The sequence below is a fragment of the Schistocerca gregaria genome, chromosome 8 (assembly GCF_023897955.1).
Source record: "Schistocerca gregaria isolate iqSchGreg1 chromosome 8, iqSchGreg1.2, whole genome shotgun sequence".
NCBI lineage: Eukaryota > Metazoa > Arthropoda > Insecta > Orthoptera > Acrididae > Schistocerca > Schistocerca gregaria.
This window is the reverse complement of record NC_064927.1, coordinates 221,260,974-221,286,903: the sequence shown is the minus strand read 5'-3', so window position 1 is coordinate 221,286,903 and position 25,930 is coordinate 221,260,974. Positions and strand designations below refer to the sequence as shown.

The 25,930-nt window shown below is 37.8% G+C and overlaps 1 protein-coding gene across 3 annotated transcripts in view; it reads left to right on the top strand.

Moving 5' to 3' along the window:
• LOC126284207 (anoctamin-5-like) overlaps positions 1 to 25,930 on the top strand; it is a 333,989-nt gene that overhangs the window by 26,346 nt on the left and 281,713 nt on the right. For all 3 annotated transcript variants that reach the window (XM_049982972.1, XM_049982973.1, XM_049982974.1), the window contains 2 exons: positions 14,661 to 14,816; positions 16,443 to 16,544. In XM_049982972.1, coding sequence (XP_049838929.1) covers positions 14,661 to 14,816; positions 16,443 to 16,544 — 258 coding nt within the window. The remainder of the gene's footprint in view (positions 1 to 14,660; positions 14,817 to 16,442; positions 16,545 to 25,930) is intronic.

The following is a 25,930-nucleotide window of genomic DNA, read 5'->3' as shown; positions in this document are numbered from 1 at the left end:
GGGTACTTATTTCTAATGAGATTCAAGTTTTCTTTGAACTGTTCAGCTTTTATATCATCTGAGTCATGGGGTCAATAGAAGAAGCCAATTATTATTTTGGTATGGCTGTTGAGTATAACCTCTACCCATAGTAATTCACAGGAACTATCTATTTCAACTTCACTACAAGATGAACTACTACCAAGAGACACAAACACACCACCGCCTACTCTATTTAATCTATCCTTTCTGAACACAGTTTGAACCTCTGTAAAAATTTCAGCAGAATTTATCTCTGGCTTTAGCCAGTTTTCTGTTCCTATAATGATTTCAGCTTCAGTGCTTTCTATCAGCGCTTGAAGCTCTGGTACTTTTCCAACGCAGTGACAATTTACAACTGCAATAACGACTGTTGCTTGGTTGATTCTTGTCGTTTCTTTGCACTGTACCCTTTGAAACTGTAGAGCTTTCTGATCTTTCCCGAGACTGTCTAACCTAAAAACCACCCAGTCCACACCACACAGCCCCTGCTACCCATGTAGCCGCCTCCTGTGTGTAGTGGACTCCTGACCTACTTAGCAGAACCTGAAACCCCACCACCCTGTGGCGCAAGTTGAGGAATCTGCAGCCTACACTGTCGCAGAACCATCTGAGCCTCTGATTCACACCCTCCACTCTGCTCTGTGCCAAAGGTCTGCAATCGGTCCTATCGATGATGCTGCAAGGGTGAGCTCTGCCTTCATCTCACTAGCAAGACTGGCAATCTTCACCAACTCAGATAGCCACCGGAAACCAGAGAGGATTTCCTTCGATCCATAGCGACACACATCAGTAGTGCCCACATGAGCCACCACCTGCAGTTGGCTGCAACCTGTACCCTTCATGGCATCCGGAAGGACCCTTTCCACATCTTGGATGACTCCCCCCAGTATGCACACGGAGTGCACATTGGCTTTCTTCCTGTCCTTAGCTGCCATATCCCTAAGGGGCTCCATTACCCGCCTAACATTGGAGCTCCCAATGACAAGCAATCCCATTCTCTGCACTTGTCCGGACCTCTCAGGAAGACCGGCCTCTGCCGCAACAGGCGAGGCCACCCTTGCTGGCTCAGAAGTACAGCAGTAGGCAGTACCTCATTACCTGTTATGGAGGCGTAAGGGTACAGCCTTGCAGCCAGCACCAACTTTCATCTTCCGCTCAGGGATTCACGACCCTGCCACGATTCGCCAGTCACTGTCAGACAAGTGACAACCGGCAGGGATGTCTGAATCTAAGGGCGCAGTGGCATCAGATATCCCAGGCGATGCTACAGGTTCCAGAGGCACTAAAGTGCTTGCCTCGGGTGTCCCATTGTCACTGTGGTCTAGGGCAACAGCCTGGAGCCTGTCGACCACGTCCAACACAGCTTCCAGCTGTTTCTGGACAGTGGCCAATTCCCCCTGAATCAGTACACAACAGGTGCAGTTCCTATCTATCCCTAACAATTTTTTCCCTCCCTTTTATCTCACAAGCCGTTCAAAACAAACAGATGACTGACGACTACGCGAATTTACACTATACGGGTACTAAAACACGATGCTACAACTCTCAAATACTATAATATGCCCGAAATTTATGAATTAATCTATGCAAATACCCAAAAGGATGCAAAGAAATTAAGAATTAAACCATAATACAAATAAGTGAGCTAAGAGCATGACTTGCTGCTGGCTACTGCTTATACAATGGTAGCAGGGAGCTCACTGGCTGTGAACAACCGACACTAGCCATTCAAAACAAAAACAGATGACTGACAACTATGCTAATTTACACTATACAGGTACTAAAACATGATGCTACAACTCTCAAATACTGTAATATGCCCGAAATTCGTGAATTAAACTAAAAGCATCCAAAGAAATTAAGAATGAAACTATAAAACAAATGAGTGAGCTATGAGTGCGACTTGTTGCTGGCTGCTGCTTATCCAGTGGCAGCAGGGAGCTCACCTAGGAATTTTTTAGGATTCCAGGAATTTTTTATTATTTTATATTTCATTTATATTTCATTATTTTATATTCCAGAAACAAAGAAAGATAGATAGATAGATAGATAGATATGCATCATTTACAACAAAAAAACACAGAGCACACACAAGCTTCTGCTGGCAGCAAAATGTTTCAAAGGCTGTAGGATGAAGGCTATGCAATACTTTGCAACAACAAACTGCTTTTGATGATCATGATGTCACAAATTTTTACATTTCTAACAGGTCTTGGGAAAATATTGCAAATGATGGTTTGAGAAGATTTACTTTTGCAGTAAATTTTCTTTAATGCGAGATAAGTTATGTGAGAATGTATGATGAATTTCATAAATCACAGATTGTTTGACTTGCATCCAAAACTTAAAACTTTGAAGACCAACCACTTAGAAAAATTTCATCACATAAGACTAGCCATTTATGTCATAATTTAAAATTTTACTGGCATTTTTGTGTTTGGTATATCTTAAATCATAACACATGCTAAAAAACCACTCTTCAAGGTTAGTTACTCATATGGATTATAGCTCTTTTGCAGATTAAAAATCATGTAATAACAATGGCAAAAAGTACAATTGTCCTTAAAAAAAGTGCAAGGTGAGTTATTGAGCAATTTCATATGTAATTGGTTATTCTATGGAAAATTAGAAGTGCTTGATGCAACATGTATTTAGCCAGGCAATGCACGAAATGTTTGGTGCACAGCAACAATATTTACAATCATGCTTGTCAAAAATATTCAGCTGCTGAAATTTAAGCTGTGTTCTTAGGATCCTGCTTGATCTCAGGTGCGGAAGAAACAGTAAAATACTTTTGATGACCAGTGTTATAAGTGAAGGTTTAGCTTTTCTCGATAAAAAAATATCATCTACCAGTTATATTTCACAAAGCCAGAATACATATTATCAAACCATATTTTCCCAAGCTCGACGTTTACTGCCAGGGCATTTGGAGCATTACTATGGTCCTTGTTTCTCATCACACTTCTTGACAAAGGCCTTGTTGGCCGAATGCTCTTTTTGTGACAATCTATTTGCTGTGCATATCTGCAATTCACATCTCCACTATATGGTGAGTAACAATTATCCTTCAATAGTATTGTTACGTTCCACCATGGATATTCCATTGTTAGAGGAAAAGAGTAGGTATATCCGTAGAAGGAATGGTCGATACATTAATTAGGTGAATCCGTGGGAGGAATGACCTGCACCATTTAATGTAAGCTAGGTAGGATGGGTCACAATTTCTATAAGAGCTAATACTGTTGATATATGGGGTGATTCATTAAGGATTACTTGAAATTCTGGCACAAGTTGTGCCCAGGTAGTGTGCCTCATAGACCAATACGTTTTACACGCTTTACTTCCTATCAAACTTAAATTGTATTAGTTATTGATCTCATCCTTCAACTCTTGAGCCAACTTGTTCAAAATATTTGCAACATTAGTTAATTTAGCTTCTTTTTCCTATTTAACATTTTCTGTTATGACTAATTTTAGTTCGTTTTTGTATTTTATACCTTGACAAACAGTTCATTATGTTTAGACTCAACTTTGGCAGATAGGTCCTTAATATTAGAAACTGCTTTCCCAGATAATTGCTTGATATTTGTTGCAATAATTCTTTAACCCATTCTGGAGTCTCTGCAGCCATTCTTCTAGTAAATACTGGCATACAATGCAAGTATCCTCTATTATGTACCCTCTATTACAGCAGCATTTTCTTAACCCTCAAGCTGGCGTGACTGTGTATAAAGTGTGCCAACCAGAAATAAAATTATTTTGTGGAGTTCCATTTTTGTTTCACAACTGCAAACCTATACCAATTCCTTCAGTATTGCTTCAGGTAACACAGCGATAAATTGTGTTGCTGAAAGTCCAAGTGAGCAGCAGTAATATAACATACAAAACAAGTTAGGCGAGAAAAAATTTATGATCAGTTCAAAGAGTGACCCCAGTTACAAAATAGCAACATAATCCCACACTGAGGCGTTTGTCTATGAGATGATCAGTAATCAACTAAGCAGCTGGCCATGATCTGATGCAAATGCACTGCTCAATGCTTCGAATGTGTCATTATGTCTCTTTAACACCTGTCCATAGCAACAGAGAGATATAGTGAAAATTTATTTCATTATTGAAATTTCCTTGCAGATTAAAACTGTGTGCCGGACCGAGACTCAAACTCGGGACCTTTGCCTTTTGCGGGTAAGTGCTATACCAACTGAGATACCCAAGCATGACTCAGGCCCCGTCCTCGCAGCTTTACTTCTGCCAGTAACTCGTCTCCTACCTTCCAAACTTTACAGAAGCTCTTCTGCAAACCTTGCAGAACTAGCACTCCTGAAAGAAAGGATATTGTGGAGACATGGCTTAGCTACAGCCTAGGGGATGTTTCCGGAATGAGATTTTCACTCTGCAGCGGAGTGTGCGCTAATATGAAACTTCCTGGCAAATTAAAACTTTGTTCTGGACCAAGACTTGAACTCGCAGGAGAGCTTCTGTAAAGTTTGGAAGGTAGGAGATGAGGTACTGGCAGAAGTAAAGCTGTGAGGACAGGGTGTGAGTCGTGCTTCGGTAGCTCAGTTGGTAGAGCACTTGTCCGCGAAAGGCAGAGGTCCAGAGTCTGTCATTAGACAGTCCTTATGACAGCAGTTTTCTAGCACTCTCATTAAATAACACATGGTACTTAGTTTCTTTAATATGTTGTCAATGTGAGTTTCCCATCTAAGATTATCCTGTAGCCAGACCCCCAGAAATTTTGTATTAGGCACACTTGCAATATCTGTGTCTGACATCTGAATTCTTATATCCTCTTCAGTGTTTCTCTTGACATTATGAAAATTTAATGCTACTGTTTTACTTTTATTTATCATTAGTTTGTTTTTGTTGAACCAGTTTACAACATATGTTAATGCCTCAGACAGTCTTGTCTGTAGTATCTCTGCAGTCTTCCCACTGACTAATATGCTAGTGTCATCTGCAAACTGGATAGTGCTGTGGTACTGGTTGGTTGATTTTAGGTCATTTATATATATCAAAAATAGGACGGGGCCCAGTACCGAGCCCTGCGGTACTCCATATTTTTTACTGCTTTATAATCAGAATAGTGTCTTGTTGATTTATTTTCTTTGTGAAAATGTATTTCTACTACTTGCTTGCGGTCAGTAAGATATGATCTAAGCCAGTTGTTAGGCATACCTCTGTTCAATAGGGTGTGGTCTATGATGTCAAAAGCCTTAGACAGATCAAGGCATATGCCAGTTACTTTTTGTTGACTATCAATTTTTTCAAGTACTTCACCCAGAAATTCATATATTGCTGTTTCTGTTGATCGGCCTTTCCGGAAGCCATGTTGGGTTGTGGATAATATTTTGCACTTTTCTAGAAAATCTAGCAACCTCTTATGAAAATTTATTTCTAGTTTTTTCTAAAATGTAGATAGCAAGGCAATAGGTCTATAATTGGCTATGTTTTCTTTCTTACCCTTTTTGAACAGTGATTTCAATTTCACTGTCTTTAAGCAGGACGGAAAGACTCCGCTAATGGTATTGCAATCAGCTCACTCACATTTTTAATGACATAATCTGGAATCTCATCCACACCTGTTGAATATTTTGTTTTTAACTCTCTAATAGATAGTATAATTTCTTTAGGGTTGGTTGGAGTAAGAAATAGGGAGTTGCAGCTTCTATTTTGATTTGATGGTGTTGTAGCAGGATTTTTACTTGAAGGTTTTATGTCAGAGAGTAATTTTTCCTAATATTTGCTAAGTATGTATTAGAAGCATTGGCTACGTCTTCTGGATTTGTAATTTTTTTGCCATCTTGTATTACCTGGAGATTTACATTTTGAGAGGTCTCATTTCCTACTTGTTCTCTGACTATCTTCCACATGGCTTTCATTTTGTTCCTGGCCATTTTTATATGGTGATCATTAGTTTTTTAGCTTCTTTTATGACTTTGTGAAGCACTCTCTTATAATTCTTGAAATACACCAGAAATTCTTCTGGAACATTTAGTGTTTTTGAGATTTCCTCTTTTCAGCACATGATACTTTAATGCCTTTTGTCAGCCATGTAACATTTCTTTTCTTAGTTTTTAGTGTTTGGTTTTTAACTGGAAAATAAATACTGAAATAATGGTAGAATATTTTCATGAACATGTCAAACTTTTTACATGTGTCCTCATAATTGTCTATATCATTCCATGTTTCTTTTTTTAGTAAGTGCCTGAAGTGTTCTAGGTTGTGCTTGCTAAAATTTCTGCCTTTTCTTGTCATTTGTTGTTCAGTATTTCCTGCAGTCTCTACTGGGAATTCAATAGACTGTGCATAATGATCACTAAAACCTGTATTCATATTTCCAGATTTGTGTAAATATTTATCTGTATTTAGACCGCCTGCAGAAAAAGGTCAAGACTCCTGCAGAAAAAGGTAAATTTGAACAGAATATTCTAATTCTGTTCAAATTTACCTTTTTCTGCAGGCAGTCTTGACCTTTTTCTGCAGGTGGTCTTGACTTAATTATACCTTTATCTGTATTTATTAGTATCTGATCTATAGCACTGCTTGACGATTTGGTGACTCTAGTGGGGGATTTGATAGTTATATGTATATTGTAGGTTTTTAACAAGGCCTCAAGGTTTAATCTGTCTTTTGAGTTCTGGTTGAAATCTATATTAAAGTCACGGAATATTATGGTTGTTTTACTAACTATTTTTATACTGTTAAGTGCCTTCTCAAGATTTTCAATGAAAGTAGTTACGTTTCCATTTGGGCTTCTATATATGCAAATAACAATTATAATTAAATTTGTCAGTTGTGTAGCAGAAATTTCGAAGTTTTACTCTTCCCCTAGCTGGTGAGTGAACTTTAAATTATCATGTTTGACGTCCTCTCTAACATATATGCATGTTCCTCCATGCATGGAGGTTTTCCTACGAAAAAAAGATGAAAGGGTGAAGCCTTCTACCCTTGTGTGATGTAACATATTTTCTGATAATCAATGCTCACTAACACATATAACTGACACTTCTTTTAGTTCATCTGATAACCATATTTCTATCTCACTAACTTTATTTGATAAGGATTGTACATTTTGGTGCAGGAGCATAAATTTTGACGATGACTTATATACTGGGTTGTTTTGGCCTACCTTATGTTCGACAGTTGCACATGACATTTCATTTTTAACACTTTTACAATTGAAGTTTTCTTTCCAGAGCAATGTTTTATTGCAGTATTTTCCGAACAGCTCACCCTTTCCAATGAACTGCAATCTCTTGTCATGTAGCCACTGCAACCATGTGTATGTGGCAAGTACTGCGACGATTTTCACCACCTGGTGTAGCCGATGTCTTGAACACAGTGATAGGTGAACTGTACTGTGACGTACACCAGCACTCTTGCAGCATTGCTCAGCTACCACTGCATCCCTACAAATGTCCGGATTTGAAATCTTCTTCTCTGAACCACCAGAAAATTCTACTCCTCCAGTCCCACTGAAAAATTGCTCTGTCATAGTTAAAACATTCTTTTATTTATATGTTGACATTGTTTACTTGACACATAAATTTAATTGAAGTTGCCATAATGCTTGTTCCATAATTGTATAAGTATGATTTGTCTTCAGTTTTCATGAATTGTTCTGATATTTCTCTTTGGTTTCTTGTTAATGGGTCATTACTGAGTTTTATGTCTGTTCACTTATAGTTCCCCTTTTTGTTTAATCCTTGCTGCTTGTAGCAATGCCGTAATTTATCACTCATTGAATTTAAAGATTTTGCAGATTTGTAGTTCTTTATTTTCTCCTTTTGCTCCAATGCCCTGCATCATGTACAGTGGGAGCCAAATGAAGTGTTTTTTTGTTGAGTTAGGGTTTTATGTTGCCACTGGATCACTCCTTGTAGTTGAAACTGAGTCATAACACTTCATGCGTAATATCTGATGTATTTACCTTTTTACCTTTAATCTGGTTGCCATCTGATTCTCTTGAAGTAGAGATCCTGCTAATCAGTGTCTCTGAAATCCTATGCATAGCCAAGGAAAGGCCTTACTACTTCATGTTCTGCAGCTGTTACTGGAGGAAAAGAAGATAGCTTCTACATATAACACGAAAAAGCACACCCACTACTTTCCTTTTACAAACATATATTTCCTGAAATGGGTGTACAGATCATTAGTGTGACTCATAAAATTGAGTAGAACACTGCTTGTCATCCTACATACACCTCGAAGGCTCAACAGGGCAATCCAGATTACAATATATTTTATTTGTCACAAAACCATATTGTCTTTCGTTTTCATTCTTGTAGAGTGTGGTTGCTCTTTGACAGTCAAGTCACCACCAAGCTGCAATACCAAAATGTAAAAGACCCTGCCCAAAGCAGGTGAATCCATTTCTCACCATTTCTTGCCTTTTTCCCATATTCCACACTTCCCATTTAATGTCTGCATGTACAAAAACAAATACCCATGCACAGTATATGTTCCATGATTTACTCCCTACTTAATATTATTTTGTCACGATTATATTTCCCTCCTTAGGGGCTGAATTGCCAAAACAGTGAAACATATTTTTTTTAAACTTCTAGTGGAGAAATCAAATAGCCGTTTTCTTAGGTGTAGGTTTGAAAATGCTTTAGTAGTTTTTTTTAAAAAATGATTTATTTTCAAAAAAGATTTCACCTGATATTTTACTCTGTTAGTGGTTGAATTTCCAAAAATGCAGAAACGCCTACTTTTTTATATGTGAGTGAGAAACCAAATGGCAATTTTCATAGGCCTAGCTTAAAAATTGCCCTAAAAGCAATGTATTTTGAAAGGGCTTTTCATCCTCTACACATCCCATTAGGGGTTGAGTTTCCTAAAACACTGAAACACTTCCTTTCCTTTTCCTTTTTTTTCTGAGAAACCATATTCAATTTTCGTAGATTTAAGTTAAAAATGTTTTCGTAATGAAATGTTTCATAAAGCATTTCATCCCTTATTTCACCCTCTTAGGGGTTGAATTTCTAAAAGCACTATAACATGTATTTTCAAAAAAAATTCAGCCACTATTTCATCCCCAAAGGATTTACATTTCCAAAAATGCTGGGACACATAGTTCTATATTTCTGACTGAAAAACCAAATACCAATTTTTGTAAGTCTAATTTCAAAATTGTCTCAATAGTACATATTTTCAAAAAAGCATTCATTCCGTATTTTACCTCCTTCTCAAATGATACCTGCAGTATAAAATCAACAGCCACTGCAAATTCCAAATTTCTGTCTTTAACAAATTTCCAGGAAATGCAAATTGGCTTTGCAGGAGTCGCCAGAGGACAAATACAGGGATATAGAACTAAATATCACTAGGGGTAAGATAGATACTAAATACAGGAAAACAAAAGAGGCAAGTAGCCATATGATTATCAACTGCTCAGATGGGAAGACAGTACTAAGCCAAGAAGGGAAAGATAAAAGGTGGAAGGAGTATTAAGACTGTCTATACAAAGGGGATGAACTTGCAGGGACAGGGAATATTATAGAAGTGGAAGAAGACATAGATGAATAGGAGATGGGAGACATGATACTGCGAAAAGAATTTGATGGAGCAGTAAAAGACCTAAGTCAAAATAAGGCCCCAGGAGTAGACAACATCCCGTCAGATGTACTGATAGCCTTGGGAGAGCCAACTGTGACAAAACTCTTCTGGTGTGCAGGATACATGAGACAGATGAAGTACCCTCAGACTTTGAGAAGAATGTATTAATACCAATTCCCAAGAAAGTAGGTGCTAGCAGATGTGAATATTATTGAACTGTCAGATTTATATCACAGTTGGAAAATACTAACACAAATTCTTTACAGAAGAATAGAAAAACTGGTAGAAGCCAAACTCGATGAAGATCAGTTTTGATTCCAGAGAAATGTAAACACATGCTAGGCAATAGTGACACTATGACTCATCTTAGTAGATAGGTTAATGAAAGGCAAACTTACATTTATGGCATCTGTAGAGTTGGAAAAGGCTTTCGACAGTGTTGACAGGAATGCTCTCTTTGAAATTCTGAAGGTAGCAGTGGTAAAATACAGGGAGTAAAAGGCTGTTTACAACTTTAACACAAGTGAAACGACAGTTATAAGAGTTGACAGGCATGAAAAGGAAGGGAAGCGAGTGAGACAGGGTTGCAGCCTGTCCCTGATGTTATTGAATGTGTACATTGAACAAGCAGTAAAGGAGACTGAAGGAAAATTTGGAGAAGAAATTAAAGCTCACAGAAAAGAAATAATAACTTTGAGGTGTGTGGATGACATTGTAATTATGTCAGTGACAGCAGAGGACTTTGAAGAGCAGTTGAACAGAATGGAGAGTGTCTTTAAAGGTGGGTATAAGATGAACATCAACAAAAGCAAAAACTGGATGAGGGAATGTTGTCAGATTTAATCAGATGATGCTGAGCGAATTACATTAGGAAACAAGACACTTAAATTAGTAGATGAGATTTGCCATTTGGGCAGCAAAATAACTGATGATGGTTGAAGTAGAGAGGACTTAAAATGTAGACTGGGAATGGCAAGAAAGTCATTTCTGAAGATGAGAAATTTGTTAACATCGAGTATAGAATTAAGTGTCACGAAGTCTTTTATGAAAGTATTTGTATAGAGTGCAGCCATGTGTGGAAGTAAAGCATGGGTGACAAACAGTTTAGACAAGAAGAAAATAGAAGCTTTTGAAATGTGGTGCTACAGAAGAATGCTGGAAATTAGATGGATAGATCACATAACTAATGAGAAGGTACTGAATAGAACTGGGGAGAAAAGAAATTTGTGGCACAACCTGACTGGAAGAAGGGATTGGTTGGTAGGACTCATCCTGAGACATCAAGGGATCACCAATTAGACTGGAGGGAAGCTTGGCGGTAAGGGCTAAAAGTCATAGAGGGAGGCCGAGAGATGAATACAGTAATCAAATATAGAAGGATGCAGGTTTGGGTGGTTACTCAGAGAATGAAGAGGCTTCACAACCCATCATATCATGGAGAGCTGCATCAAACCAGTTTTTGGACTGAAGACCACAACAAAAACAGCAACATCCTTAGAAGTTTGGGCTGGGTGATGATGGGTCAGTGAGTGAATCAGTTGGTTGGGACATTGACTTTTGTATACAGAGACAATATGTAAATCAGTTGGTTCCCCACTGAAATTACTGGAACTGCACTTTTATAGCAGCAAAAGAAATGTGTGTATCTGTACCATGGGCACCTTTTAATCCTTGTTAGATTAATGTTTATCTTGGTAAGGATTCAGTGAACTTGTACCACTAAAATTATGAGTGGAATAATTATTAGTGTCAGCGGTGTTGAGAAACTGCTGAAATAGTTAAAGTTGAACAAAGCTCCAGGCTCTAATGGCATCCCTGTCAGATTCTATACTGAGTTTGTAGCTCCATTAGTTCCTCTAATAACTATAATCTGTTGTAGATCCTTGGAACAAAAAACTGTGCCTAGTTCTAGGGTGAGGGGGGGAGGAGGGGTGGGGGGTGGGGGGGAAGAAACATGTCTCACTTGTCAACAAGAAATGTACTGGAAGTGAAAATTATACATAACTGTGCTTAAACTGACACATATTATTTTTAGCGCAACGCAATCTGACTTTCAATAGTCCCTACAAAAGAATGGCCCTGACTAACATTAACCTATACCTTTCACAAATCACTTACCTCACCAAAAATCTTCGTTACTCGAACTACTGCAATACAGCGAGCGCCACTACTGTCAACTAAATAAAAGATTCAAACTACTGAAGGCACTAACTACTGATAGGCATAGTTAGCAAATGAAAGATTTTGATAAAGAACAAACAATGTATTTACCTTAATAGTCATAATATATATATCAGTTCATGACATCCAGTCTTACAAATTTCAAAACTCCACAATTTCTCTCCTCACATCCACCACTGCTGGCAGCTTGCCTCCAACTGCACAACGCTACGCGCTTTTAACATCCAGCTGCCCAACACTACAATGGCGAGTATTACAACAATGCCAACCCGCCACTGACTGCACACAGCACAGCCAGTGATTTTTATACAGAGTGCTATGTGGCATTACCAATCAAAAAACCTAAACAGCCTACTTACAAACTACCACTTAATATCCTTGACATTGATTTGTTGTAGAATCTTAGAACAGACTGTGAGCTCTATTGTACTGAGGCATGCTGAACAGAATGACCTCCTCCATGCAGACCAACATGGATTTGAAAAATGTGTGAAACCCAGCTCTCACTTTTCTCACACGACATACTCCAAGCTGTGTATCAAGACACTCAGGTAGATGCAGTATCTCTTGATTTCTGAAAAGTATTTGACTCATTACCACACCTATGCTTACTGCCAACAGTACAATGATATGGGGTATCAAGTGAAATTAGTAACTGGATTGAGGACTTTTTGTAGGGAGGATGCAACATATTATCCTGGATGGCAAGTCACCATCAGTGTAGAAGTAACTTCAGATGTGCCCCAAGGAAGTCAGATGTGCTCCAAGGATGTGTGTTGTTACTGTTGCTTTTCACGTTGTATGTTAATGACCTAGCAGACAATAGTAACCTCATACTTTTTTGCAGATGATACAGTTGTCTATAATGAACTACTGACAGAAAGGAGCTACAAAAATAATCAGTCAGATCTTGATAAGATTTCAAAGTGGTAAAAATATTGGCTACTTGCTTTAAATGTTAAAAAATATAAAACTTCACACTTCACAAAATGAAAAAAAAACATGGTATCCTATGGTTATAATATCAATGAGTCACTGCTGAAATTGGTCAACTATTACAAATACCTAGGTGTAACACTTTGTAAAGAAATGAAATGGAATGATCACATAGGGCCGGCCGCGGTGGTCTAGCGGTTCAGGTGCTCAGTCCGGAACCGCGCAACTGATACGGTCACAGGTTCGAATCCTGCCTCGGGCATGGTTGTGTGTGATGTCCTTAAGTTAGTTAGGTTTAAGTAGTTCTAAGTTCTAGGGGACTGATGACCACATATGTTAAGTCCCATAGTGCTCAGAGCCATTTGAACCATTTTTGATCGCATAGGGTCAGACATGGGTAAAGTCAGTGGTAAACTTCGGTTCGTTGGCAGAATACTGGGGAAATGCAATCAATCTACAAAGAAGATTATTGACAAATCTCGTGTGTGACATGGGTAAAGTCAGTGGTAAACTTCGGTTCGTTGGCAGAATACTGGGGAAATGCAATCAATCTACAAAGAAGATTATTGACAAATCTCTTGTGTGACCCATTCTAGAATACTGCTCAAGTGTGTGGAACCCATACCAGATAGGACTAGTGGGGAATATTGATCATACACAGAGGAGAGCAGAATGAATTGTCACATGTTTGTTTGACCCATGGGAGAGTGTTACAGTGATGATGAAGAAACTGAACTGCCAGACTCTTGAAGATAGATGTACAATGTGCCAAAAAAGTCTGCTTACAAAGTTTCAAGAACCAGCATTAAATGATGACTCTAGGGAAATACTAAAAACTCAGACATATTGCTCACATACTGATCGTGAGCATAAGATTGGCATGATTATAGTATGCACAGAGGCATGGAAACAACCATTCTTCCTGAACCCCATATGTGAATGGATCAAGAAGAAATCCTAGTAACTGCTGCAATAGGACATACCCTCTTTCATATTTTTCACAGTGGTTTGCAGAGTATAGATGTAGATGTGTTGCGTAAATCTGACAGCTGAGTTTTTCTCTGAAAAGATGAAGTGATACGAATAGTGAAAAACAATTATTATTTTACCAAGCTGTTTCAGCAGGGTTCTGCATGAAATTCTAAATCTATTCCAGAAATAATTCATAACAGTACATTTGCATTCTGAAAACTGTACTTTGGCTTTATTAGTTACCCAGAACTGTAATACGCTTTCTAAAGTTATGCTTGATTCACTACTTATCACAATGTATGTGTCAATGCAGATGGAATAAAGTTTCCATCTCCTAGTGATACTGATGAAAGGTCATTAACATATGTGTAAAAAGATAAGTCCCCTTAGATGGAACCTCGTGGGAACCACATGTAATTAGTTTTCAACTGGATGAGGACTTACAGCTTAACAAAGACTCTTTACTATTTTAATGGTGTATTTCTTGTTAAGCTGTTTCACTGCTAGGCTGAGAAATTTTGGCTTTGCATTGATTGCAAAGCTGCTGCTTCTTGTAGACAATGGACTTTTGTAGTGCTTTTTTGCATGATATTAACTACCCCTGCCACAACAAATCGCTTTCTAGCTTCTGTTTAATTCATCATCAGATTTGAATAGATTAATTAATGAAAATCACTTATTTTTCTGTGATTTAAATTTTCTGCACTTGTACTTGATTTCTAGCTATTATGAAAAGCTTACAGTGTGACACTCATGGCTAACAGTATGAAATAACTTACTTTTACTGATTACTGTTGTTGTGGCTGTCACAAAAGTTTGTATAAATATGTGCATCAGTGACTGGTGCAATACCTATAAAAGCTTTTTAAATAAAATTTGCTGTATATGAATATTTATAAATATAGTTTATTTTTATAGAACATTACTTCACAAATTTTCTTTTTACTTAATGTTTTATGAATATTTCTCTTTCTTACCAATAGGAAGAAATGGAAACAGCACCAACTTTCAATGATGGCCTCCGTTTGATTGACATGGTTCTTGTGTACAAAAATGATGAGAATTCAAGAAAACCTCTCATTTATCGACAGAAATATGAAGAAAACTTAATAAAGCATGGATTACAATTAGAAGATGAGGTTTGTATTCTGTGCTAGAGTAAATTCATAATTTTCTTGTCTATATAATAAGTGTCTCCTTGCTTATTTTATGGTATTTTAAGTAATACATGCGTGGTAACAGAGAAATTGAGAGATCAGTGGCAATCATAACTGAAAACTGTATTGCTCTACAAAAACCTAAAACAGACCACACTGTTAAAATAACTGTTCTTATGTCTCCCTTCTATATTTCAATCTGTGTTAAACTCTTGAGAATGGATCCATATGGAGTTTGTTATGTGAGCTATTTGTATGTTCTTTATTGTATCAGTTGGATTATTTGGAGAAAATACATTGCTAATTATAATGGAACAGAAACAGCATTAGGAATGCTAAGAAATAATCAATATAATGTCATCAGACAAAAAATTAGTTTCGCTTAGAGAAATCATTATAAGCATCATTTAATACAATGTTCCTCTCGTCACCTGGTGAGATGTCGAGATTGTGCAGGCATATACACCTGAACAGTGGATGCATCTCCCCATCCCTATCCCCTGGCACAGGGACCAACAACCAGCAGTAGGTGGCAGACCATGCCTCAACTATTGGTGCATTCAGTCTTGTGCAGACTCATGTAACTATATGCTGATATTGCACTTGGCAATTGATGCTTGAAGAGTCTGGGAAAGACATGATTAGTGTTTCCTTCATCAGTGAAACTGGGCATGATAGTTCAGTGGTTAGGACTTCAATTTGGGAGGATAATGGTTCAAATCTAAATCTGGGCATCCAGATTTAGGTCTTCCATCATTTTCCTACATCATTCCCAAAGCAAAAGCTGTGATGCTTCTTTTTACAGGAAATGGCTGATTTCCCTCCCTGTCTGTGAAACATTTCAAACTGGTGCTCTATCTCTAAAGGCCTTGATGTTGAGTCGACGTTAAATTCTAATCTTTTTTCCTTTCTTTTCTCCAGTGAGAGGATCAATCAGAGTATAGCGTCCCGAAATGACCAAATAATGTTTTGATAGAATTTTAGCTTTTCTCAAAATATAACAGATGTTTTCTAAAGCTTTTTCTGAGTTCCCACATCTAAATTCAAGAGACTAGCAAAAACTAATTCTAACCAAACAACCATAAAACATTTTCAGTTAGGGAGGCTTCCATAATATATTTTACTGTATTTATACAATTTGTGTTTACTCATATTATTATTATTATACTAAATCACTGTGATAATTTTGAATTGAATTTATTTATAGTTTCATTTTATTTAATTGTTCATCGGTGATAATGACCACACAGTCTTGCATGGCACCCAAAGATCAACAGGAGTGTGTTCTGACAGCTCTATCAATTTGGTTGTCTTGCATTTTATCTTCTATTTCTATTGAGAAATTGACTCATGTGAAAAACCTGTAATTTGTTTAAGGCTTTGTCAGTTACTCCTGACTCTTTACACAATAAATATCTTTTAATCACGTAAATGTTGCTAACTGGAGTTTCTGACTCCAGTGCATGTAAAATTTATACTATATATTTCTGTGCCCAATCGTTATATGACCACAGCAGATGAATATTTTCTCACTAGTATATAAATCTTTATCCCTGTTCATTTATCAGATAAAATGTTTGTTACCTTCAATTTTTATTAATATTGCAGATCGCAGAAGAAAATGGTTTGGTGTTTACCAAAGTACACACACCTGATGCAGTGCTTGAAAGATATTCTGAATCAAGTGGGATAAAGAAACCAGCGTTACTTGTAAGTAATACCTTACATATGTGGAAAACAAATTAAAAATCTTTTCATGATGATGAAAAACTTCACTTTGTTCCCTAAGTGTGCAAGCATCTGTGTATTTTTCAAATGGAGATTATTCATTATTCTTCAAGACTAATGTTGAAGAATAAATGTTGAGCTATATAGATCAATGTTTAAGAATAAATATCCTGACATATAGGTGTAAAAATCACATCATGCTTTAAGATTAATTCATTTCTTTACTAATTCATTATGTTTCACAGATTCCATTATGAAGTAGAACGTTCAGGGATGTGGAATAAATAAGTTATACAGTAACATAAAACAGATACATCATAGAAATTGTATTAACAATAAACTATCAATGTAGTGCTTAATGTTATTCACAATTATGCCATCTAAATTTAATCCAATAAATTAGTAAAGAAGCTTATTAATAAAGGAAATAAATTTTGTGAATGAATCTGAGAACATCATGGATATGTCATGCATAAAACTATTCAGATCTTGTAATATAGTGCTTTTATTTATTCCATTGTTTTGGCCACTGCAATCATTAGGTCTGTAACTGAGATTAAAGGGACATAAAAATGAGAGATGTTTGTTGTGCATTATCAGGATACAAAAGATGAAAACTTAAAAGGTTAAAATTTTTAGAATTTTCCTGATCAATACTTAGAACTCGTAGAAACAATGTTTGGTGTTAATCAGTCAGTAAAAATTGACAGTTGATGCCCCACTTGGGCGTAAGTTTTTTGATTAACACTGATTATTGTTGGAAAGTTTTTACCTTTTATGTTTTCATGTGTTGCAGTCTGATATAGTGATCTCCTCTTATTCTTATGTTCCTTTAATCTTAATTATAGATCTGATGATGGCAGTAGCTTAACTGCAGATCTGATAATAGCAGTAGCTGAAGCAACATAAATAAAATATCAAACAATCTAGACTATTTGAGTCACAAAATAGGTTAGGAACTTGATAATCTGGCATGACCAGCGTCTGTCAGTGCCAGATTATCAAATATGGTGGATTATTAAGGTCGTTTTTAAAAATCAGCTATAAAAAGACATATAAACATTCTATAATTTTAATGTACAACAGCAAGTAGCCACTATATTGCTAAATGCAGCAAGAGGGAATACAATATAAAAAGTCAAGAGTACATGTTACTTTTCCATAAAAACTAAACTTTTTTAAAAGTCGAGTACTGTATTTCTCTATTAAATCAGTTTTAGGTTCAAAATTTTAGAAAAGTTCAATATACATAAACCTTTCTTTTTGCACCAGTTATGAAATAAAATAAATTCTGCAATATGGAAAGATCAAGGATGAGCTAATTAATAAAAATTGTTACCAAGAATTTTGTGCAGTTTATTTGGAATCACTATCTGTAGGAATAGCATGGATATTAGATATTGTCAGGGGCATGGAATATATTAGACTGGTTTCTAGCACTGACAGTTTAGCTGAAATTTCCTTCTTTGACCCCTGGACATCACAGGAGTACAACTTGTATTGAGCTCGTTTCCGACAAAAAAATTATTTTGTATGAGGTGCAGATTTGTAACTTCAAAAGCACTGTATTGTTGACTACTCTCAGCGAATTGCACAAAGATATTTAAGGCTTGTGGATCCTCAGCCCAAGACATTTCAGTTGTAGGCATTTTTTTTTCATCATTCCCTGTTTATGATGTATCCTGTAGTTTGAAAATACTTTTTAATATCACATCACTGGCAGCTCTTGTCTACAGGTAAACATTTGTTATTGTCAATCAATTTGCCCACTTCTTCAGCTGAAAATGCACTCAGTTCATTAATGGATGCAAAATTTATCACTGGTACAATTTCACAGTTATCAGTTATGGACTCGTCATTATTTATATTGCATTCCATCTCTGCCTCTTTAACCGGTTTAGGCCACTGAACATATAATTGCTCAGTGATACAGACAGTTGTTACTGCTGAGGCACTGTGACAGACATTTTCAATGTTTCTGTTCTGCAAACAGTGCGAAGATAAATATATGGGAGAATTTCTTATTGTGCCAGGTTATCATGGCCTTACTGTAGTAAGAAAACTGCTACTTTGAAAACAGCTGCTGCCACTTTAGTTTTACATTACAGCTGCTGTTTATTAGCCGTCAGTAGATTGATATTTACTTGCTTACAATGGTATTTTCAAGGAAAATATTTTTTTTTGCATCTGTAATTACTGAGAACTTTTTATAATGCATTATTTCTTGTCATACATCTTTATAATAAGCATTGCTCCTTACCATGTTAACAGAACCTTTCAGTCCTTGGGTATAGATAGTCAGATAATTTGTAGAATGACTGGCTGTTAAGGTATGTTTGTATTTTTCTTTTGAGTTAGTAGATATTCCTGTTTCCTTGCTGTATGCTTGATGGGAAGTTACTGAATATTTTACTGCCACAGTATATAACTTCATTCTGAACCCTGGACAAACAGGCACAATCTACATGAAAATTATTTTTCTGTCTTGTGTTGTGACAGTGTATATCACTGTTCACTTGAAACTGATTCCTATTATCAGTAATAAAGACCATTAAGGAACAAATACACTGAAAAGTGAGGGAAAGAATTCTGAGGCCTCTAGGAAGGCTTCTGAAATATCTAAGGTTATCTTCTTTACCTAGTATTCTTACTGCATATTTCTGCTGAACAAATACCTTATTTACTTTAGGTGAGCTGACTCAGAAAATAATTGTGTAAGACAACAGAAGTGAAAATAAGGCAACACTCTTGTCTTCAGGTCACATCAATGAGAGATTTTTCTGAACTGAGCTTTGTGATTAATTTAGATGTGTGTTGACTCCATTTTAACTGGCATCCAGCTAGACCCCACTGAATTTCATACACTCTACTTCATTGAGTGTATGGCCATTAATGTTTACCTCTGGTGATGAAAGATCATTATTGTGTGTTTGAAACTACAAAATATGAGTGTTTGTGCAATTAAGATGTACTCTGTTAACAGTGGATCTCTTGAAGGTCTGTTCAGCTATCACCGGAGCTGTGTCTGCTAGGGTGAAGTTTGGGGCTTTGATCGGTATGCTTATGCCACCAACAAACACTAAAATTTTCAAAATGCCATTTAAAGTCATTACCAGATCATTTATATAGGGTAGAAACAAGAGTGGTGCAGTACCCTGTTATGTTACCACTTTCCGAGATTTCCACCCGTGCATAATGCCATAACATATTAGTTTGGCAAGTAGAATTTTCGTGATCACACAATCAAAGACTTTGATGAGCTTACAAAATATTCAAACAGGATAATTTGTCTTGTTCAGCTCTGCTTGCACTTTATTCGTGAAATCATGTATTGCTTTTTGTGTGGAGAATCCTGTGTGAAAACCAGACTGAGAGGCATTTAACAAGTTATGCTCATGAGGGAATGCTCAGACTTGTCACATTGAAACCAATGTTGATTTTTTTCCTGCTCTTAGTCAACTTTGAGGAAAGTCCACACACAAAATATTTGTTAACAAAAATTCACATGGTTTGCATGCTTGAAACTGTCTATTGTACAGCCCTAAATCCTCTCACTCCATTATACCAGTGTCATCTAGGGACAAAGTGGCAATGACTGTGTGGCTCTCTTGCCACTGCAATGTGAGTGCTGATTCACTGATTGAAAGTGATTGACAGTTAACTAAATATTTGTTGAATAATACATTATAAATTTTATTCATAACTTTGTTAATAAATTGGTGTAATATGTGTGTATATAATTACAAAAATTCCAACACATATACATTAATTTCATTTCTTCTATTCTTCTACCGATGTGAAATATTGTTACAATGTTCTAAACATAATTTTTTTTGTACTTCCTAAACATAAATTAAGTAAAATAACTGAATGATCCCTAAGTATAAGACACATATCAATATTCTAATTGAAATCTGGGCCATAGAAATGAGTCCTGTCTAATATTAACATATTTTGTGGGGTGCTCTGCCTATATAATCAGATTTTGAAAGCAAAGAGAGGAAAAAATTGTGTTCTAGTGACTGAGTATTGTCATCTTGGTATACTGAAAAGTGTTGTGGAACATTTTACTTGCTAAGGAACATTTTACCCACTGGGAACCATCACAATAAAGCCTGGGATTAACAGCACTGCTAACAACAACGAAAACCAGGAATGGAAGGATGATGGTTTTGCTGTAAACTGTGATAGTAACATTTTGATGTGGAATGTAAAGCATATAACAAATAATACTGAAGATCTAAGAATACCAAATGAAAGAAGAAAGATAATGCTCTGGTAACAGAGACTAAAAGAAAGTGAAAGGATTCATATACCGAGGAGGGTATTCCATCATATACAATGGCTTATCACAAGAAATTAGAGCCTCAGCATGATTGTTAGTCTTAATAAATGAAAAATGGAGAAGTAAGATATCCTCATACTCATGGGAGAGTTAAGAGTAGACAAAACATAAATGACAGAATTGGAAGATATGCTACAAAATATGATAACCAGTTAGACTCCAGGAAGTAACAACGTAAGTACCAAATTCATCGAGTATGTGCTTCCTCTTATGAAATATAGGTTGCTTGTCTCTCTGGGCGGGTGGGTGGGGTGGGGGGAATGCTGGATAATAAAAGAAATCCCAAATGGCTAGAAATAAGCCATAATAAAACTTATATGTAAGAAAGGTGGTAGGAAAAGTGAAAATTAGCATGTAAAACATTTTTGAGGACAATAACACAAAAACTCACAGTATTTTACAAAATATCTTGTTGCAGGGACAAAATAGTTCAGGAGGAAAGGTAGGTTCTGTTCAGATAAAACATTTGTCATCAGATAAATAATTGGAAAACAATTATTATTTAATAAGGAAATACATTTGATTGTTATTAATTATGGGAAAGCTTTTGACAGAGTAGATTGGAGAAAGTTGTAGGCAATACTAGACAGGAGGAGCATTCCACATCATTTACTATGAGAACTGCAAGAGATTAAAATTGCCATTGCAAGGAATGATAATGTTTAAGTAACAAAAAATTTAGGATGATCACAAGGATGCGTGTCTATGATACTTTTTAATATCTATGTCAATGATACACTGACAGGGAAAAAACACTAAGAAGGAGTTGTGCAATGTAAACAAAGTTGGTTGGCTTGTTCCTATATCCAAAAGATGATGTCTATTTAGAATTTGTGCCAACCACATAAGATTGCCACTGTGAGGATACAGGTTTGCTTTAAATACATGCCGTAATTCTCATGAGCATTAGTTACTTTTGAGACTGGACATTGTGAGCCGTTAGTCAAGAATGCCTTTAAGGTGATGAAGATGCCACTATCAGCACCTCACTGAGTTTGAATGAGGTCATGTGACTGGGCTATGAGAAGCTTGATGTTCCTTCTGTAGTATTGCAGAACGCCTTGGCAGGAACTAGCCACTGTACATGATTGCTAGCAACAATCGCCATGAAAATGTAAGGACACAAGAAGTCCGGGCTCCAGATGACCACATAGCACTACACAGAGGGAAGACCATTGTGTTCAGCATATGGCTCTGGCACATTATACTGCACCTGCAGCAACAATCTGAGCAGCAGTTGGCACCACAGTGACACAACAAACTGTTACAAATCAGATACTTCAACAACAGCTCGGAGCCAGACCCCTGTATCGTGCTTTTTACTGTCCCAAAACCACCACCGTCTGCAACTTCAGTGGTGTGAAGCAAGAGCTCATTGGAGCACAGGGTGGAGGTCTGTTGTGTTTTCTGATGAAAGCTGATTCTGCCTCAATTCCAGTGATTTCTGTGTGTTGATTAGGAAGCCAGTTGAAGCCTTGTAGTAAGTAATCTAACACTTTATTCTTGATCCCGATGTGAGAAACATGTAGGGGGTTGTAGTGTATTCCTAATGTCATCACTTTCACCTGATTCTTGAAATTTTCTCAGTAAACTTTCTCAGAATAGTTTGTGTCTATATTCAGGAAACAGGCAGTTCAGTTTCTTCAGCATCACTGTAACACTCTTCCACAGATCAAACAAACCTGTTATCATTCATGCTGCCCTTCTCTGTACACGTTCATTTAAGAAGTTTTTTTTTTAAAAAAATGGGCATGTAAGGCATTTTGGAAACATGATGCTGTAATGGCAATTTTGATGTTAGATCTACAAAAAATGATATTTTGTTTCTTGGTCAGATACAAAAAAATACACATTCCAGCATTTACGTGTTCAGCGTATGGCTCTAGCACATAATAATCCACCTGCAGCAATAATTCAGGTGGCAGTTGGCAGCACAGTGATACAATGAACTGTTACAAATTGGTTACTTCAAGGGCAACTTTGAGCCAGACAACCTGTAGCATGCAATCCAGTGACCCCAAATTGTCATATTCAGTGGTGTCAAGTGCGAGCTCATTGGGGCAGGATGGAGGTTTGTTGTGTTTTCTGTTGAAAGCTGGTTCTGCCGTGGTGCCTGTGATGGCCATTTTTTGATTGGAAACAGGCCAGTTAAGGGCCTGCAAACAATTTGTCTTCATGCTAGACACACTGGCTCTGCACCTGGGGTTAGTAGTAGCAGTAGTAGTAGCTTTCTTCATCTATTGATCTCTTTTTACAAGGATATAGGACATGTTAAAGTATTTACAAGTTTAGACCAATTTAAAATAAGCTAATTCCTATACACATATATTTACAGGCTTCTAGTTAGAGATAGTCATTAGATTTACTCCTGGTATACAATACTTTTTTTACAAATAACTTATTTAATAATGTAATGCCACACTGTTCACTCATATCTCACTATCAGTCACTGCACACACTACAAACACATTGTTTCATAACACTTCACTCACTACTGTAAACAGGGGTGAATAGGGACAGACTTTCAGGTTTTTAAATAATAAATTCAGAAAGACAATCTGAATATGAGTCTTTAATCATTAAAATGGAAGATGGTATAGTCATTCAACCTTGAAACTAGGTACACTCCTGGAAATTGAAATAAGAACACCGTGAATTCATTGTCCCAGGAAGGGGAAACTTTATTGACACATTCCTGGGGTCAGATACATCACATGATCACACTGACAGAACCACAGGCACATAGACACAGGCAACAGAGCATGCACAATGTCGGCACTAGTACAGTGTATATCCACCTTTCGCAGCAATGCAGGCTGCTATTCTCCCATGGAGACGATCATAGAGATGCTGGATGTAGTCCTGTGGAACAGCTTGCCATGCCATTTCCACCTGGCGCCTCAGTTGGACCAGCGTTCGTGCTGGACGTGCAGACCGCGTGAGACGACGCTTCATCCAGTCCCAAACATGCTCAATGGGGGACAGATCCGGAGATCTTGCTGGCCAGGTTAGTTGACTCACACCTTCTAGAGCACGTTGGGTGGCACGGGATACATGCGGACGTGCATTGTCCTGTTGGAACAGCAAGTTCCCTTGCCGGTCTAGGAATCGTAGAACGATCGGTTCGATGACGGTTTGGATGTACCGTGCACTATTCAGTGTCCCCTCGACGATCACCAGAGGTGTACGGCCAGTGTAGGACATCGCTCCCCACACCATGATGCCGGGTGTTGGCTCTGTGTGCCTTGGTCGTATGCAGTCCTGATTGTGGCGCTCACCTGCACGGCGCCAAACACGCATACGACCATCATTGGCACCAAGGCAGAAGCGACTCTCATCGCTGAAGACGACACGTCTCCATTCGTCCCTCCATTCACGCCTGTCGCGACACCACTGGAGGTGGGCTGCACGATGTTGGGGCGTGAGCAGAAGATGGCCTAACGGTGTGCGGGACCATAGCCCAGCGTCATGGAGACGGTTGCGAATGGTCCTCGCCGATACCCCAGGAGCAACAGTGTCCCTAATTTGCTGGGAAGTGGCGGTGTGGTCCCCTACGGCACTGCGTAGGATCCTACGGTCTTGGCGTGCATCCGTGCGTCGCTGCGGTCTGGTCCCAGGTCGACGGGCACGTGCACCTTCCGCCGACCACTGGCGACAACATCGATGTACTGTGGAGACCTCACTCCCCACGTGTTGAGCAATTCGGCGGTACGTCCACCCAGCCTCCCGCATGCCCACTATACGCCCTCGCTCAAAGTCCGTCAACTGCACATACGGTTCACGTCCACGCTGTTGCGGCATGCTACCAGTGTTAAAGATTGCGATGGAGCTCCGTATGCCACGGCAAACTGGCTGACACTGACGGCGGCGGTGCACAAATGCTGCGCAGCTAGCGCCATTCGACGGCCAACACCGCGGTTCCTGGTGTGTCCGCTGTGCCGTGCTTGTGATCATTGCTTGTACAGCCCTCTCGCAGTGTCCGGAGTAAGTATGGTGGGTCTGACACAACGGTGTCAATGTGTTCTTTTTTCCATTTCCAGGAGTGTATATTTGGTGTTGCTTAATATAATTTGTAGTAATTATAAAGTGTCCCTATTTACCCCTTGGTACGGGTCAGTAGGGACAATGGTAAATATAACTCACAGAACCCTATTGTAACAGGCACAGGGGTCAAAAGGGACACTAAAATGGTTTTAAAAAATACAAATTAACCTTTAATACTTTAGAATATTATAACATCAGTTAAAAATATGTCTGTCTCATCTTATTAACAGTTCTTTCATGACTTGAATAACTTCAATAGAATCGAATTCAGATACATCTTCTACAACTGGGAAAACACTATTGTCTTTGTAGTTTTATCTAAAAAATGATGCCACATATGTTTTTACTTCAAGCACAACTTCAGTAATTCTACCAATTAAAATTTTTGGAGCCCCCTTTATGGTCTCAAATTTCACTTTCACCCAATCTCCATCCCCAACATATAACACCCTATCAGTAGACAGTTCTTCTGGTTTCTGAGTAGGTATGGTATCTTCTCTCTCTTCATAACTGTGATCACTGTTATCACCATCACTATCTTCTTCTGATTCATTCACTGAATTCAACAAGTCATGTACATGAACACTCCTGCCAGGTGGTACGTTCAGTTTCCATTTTCTACCTTGTTTTGGCAAATTATCATCACGCCACCTTTGATGCTGTAAGAATTCTACCAGACTGTCATTAACAGTGCCAGTGCTGCAACAAATGTTTCTTTCTATGGTTGGTGGTAGCATGTCAAGGGTTTCTCTCAAAAGTCAAGGAAAGTACTTTTTATCAATTCCTAAATATTTGTTGTTAGTTCTGCTTTTCCAATTCTCCAGAACCTTTGGCCAAGCCTGTTTCAATGGCCTAAACATTGCGACATTTAGAGGTTGTGCAAGATGAGTTGATCTGTGTGGTAAGAAACCACATTCAGTGTCATGTTTTTGCACAAATCTTTGACAGCTGGAGACAGATGATAGCTCAAGTTGCCACC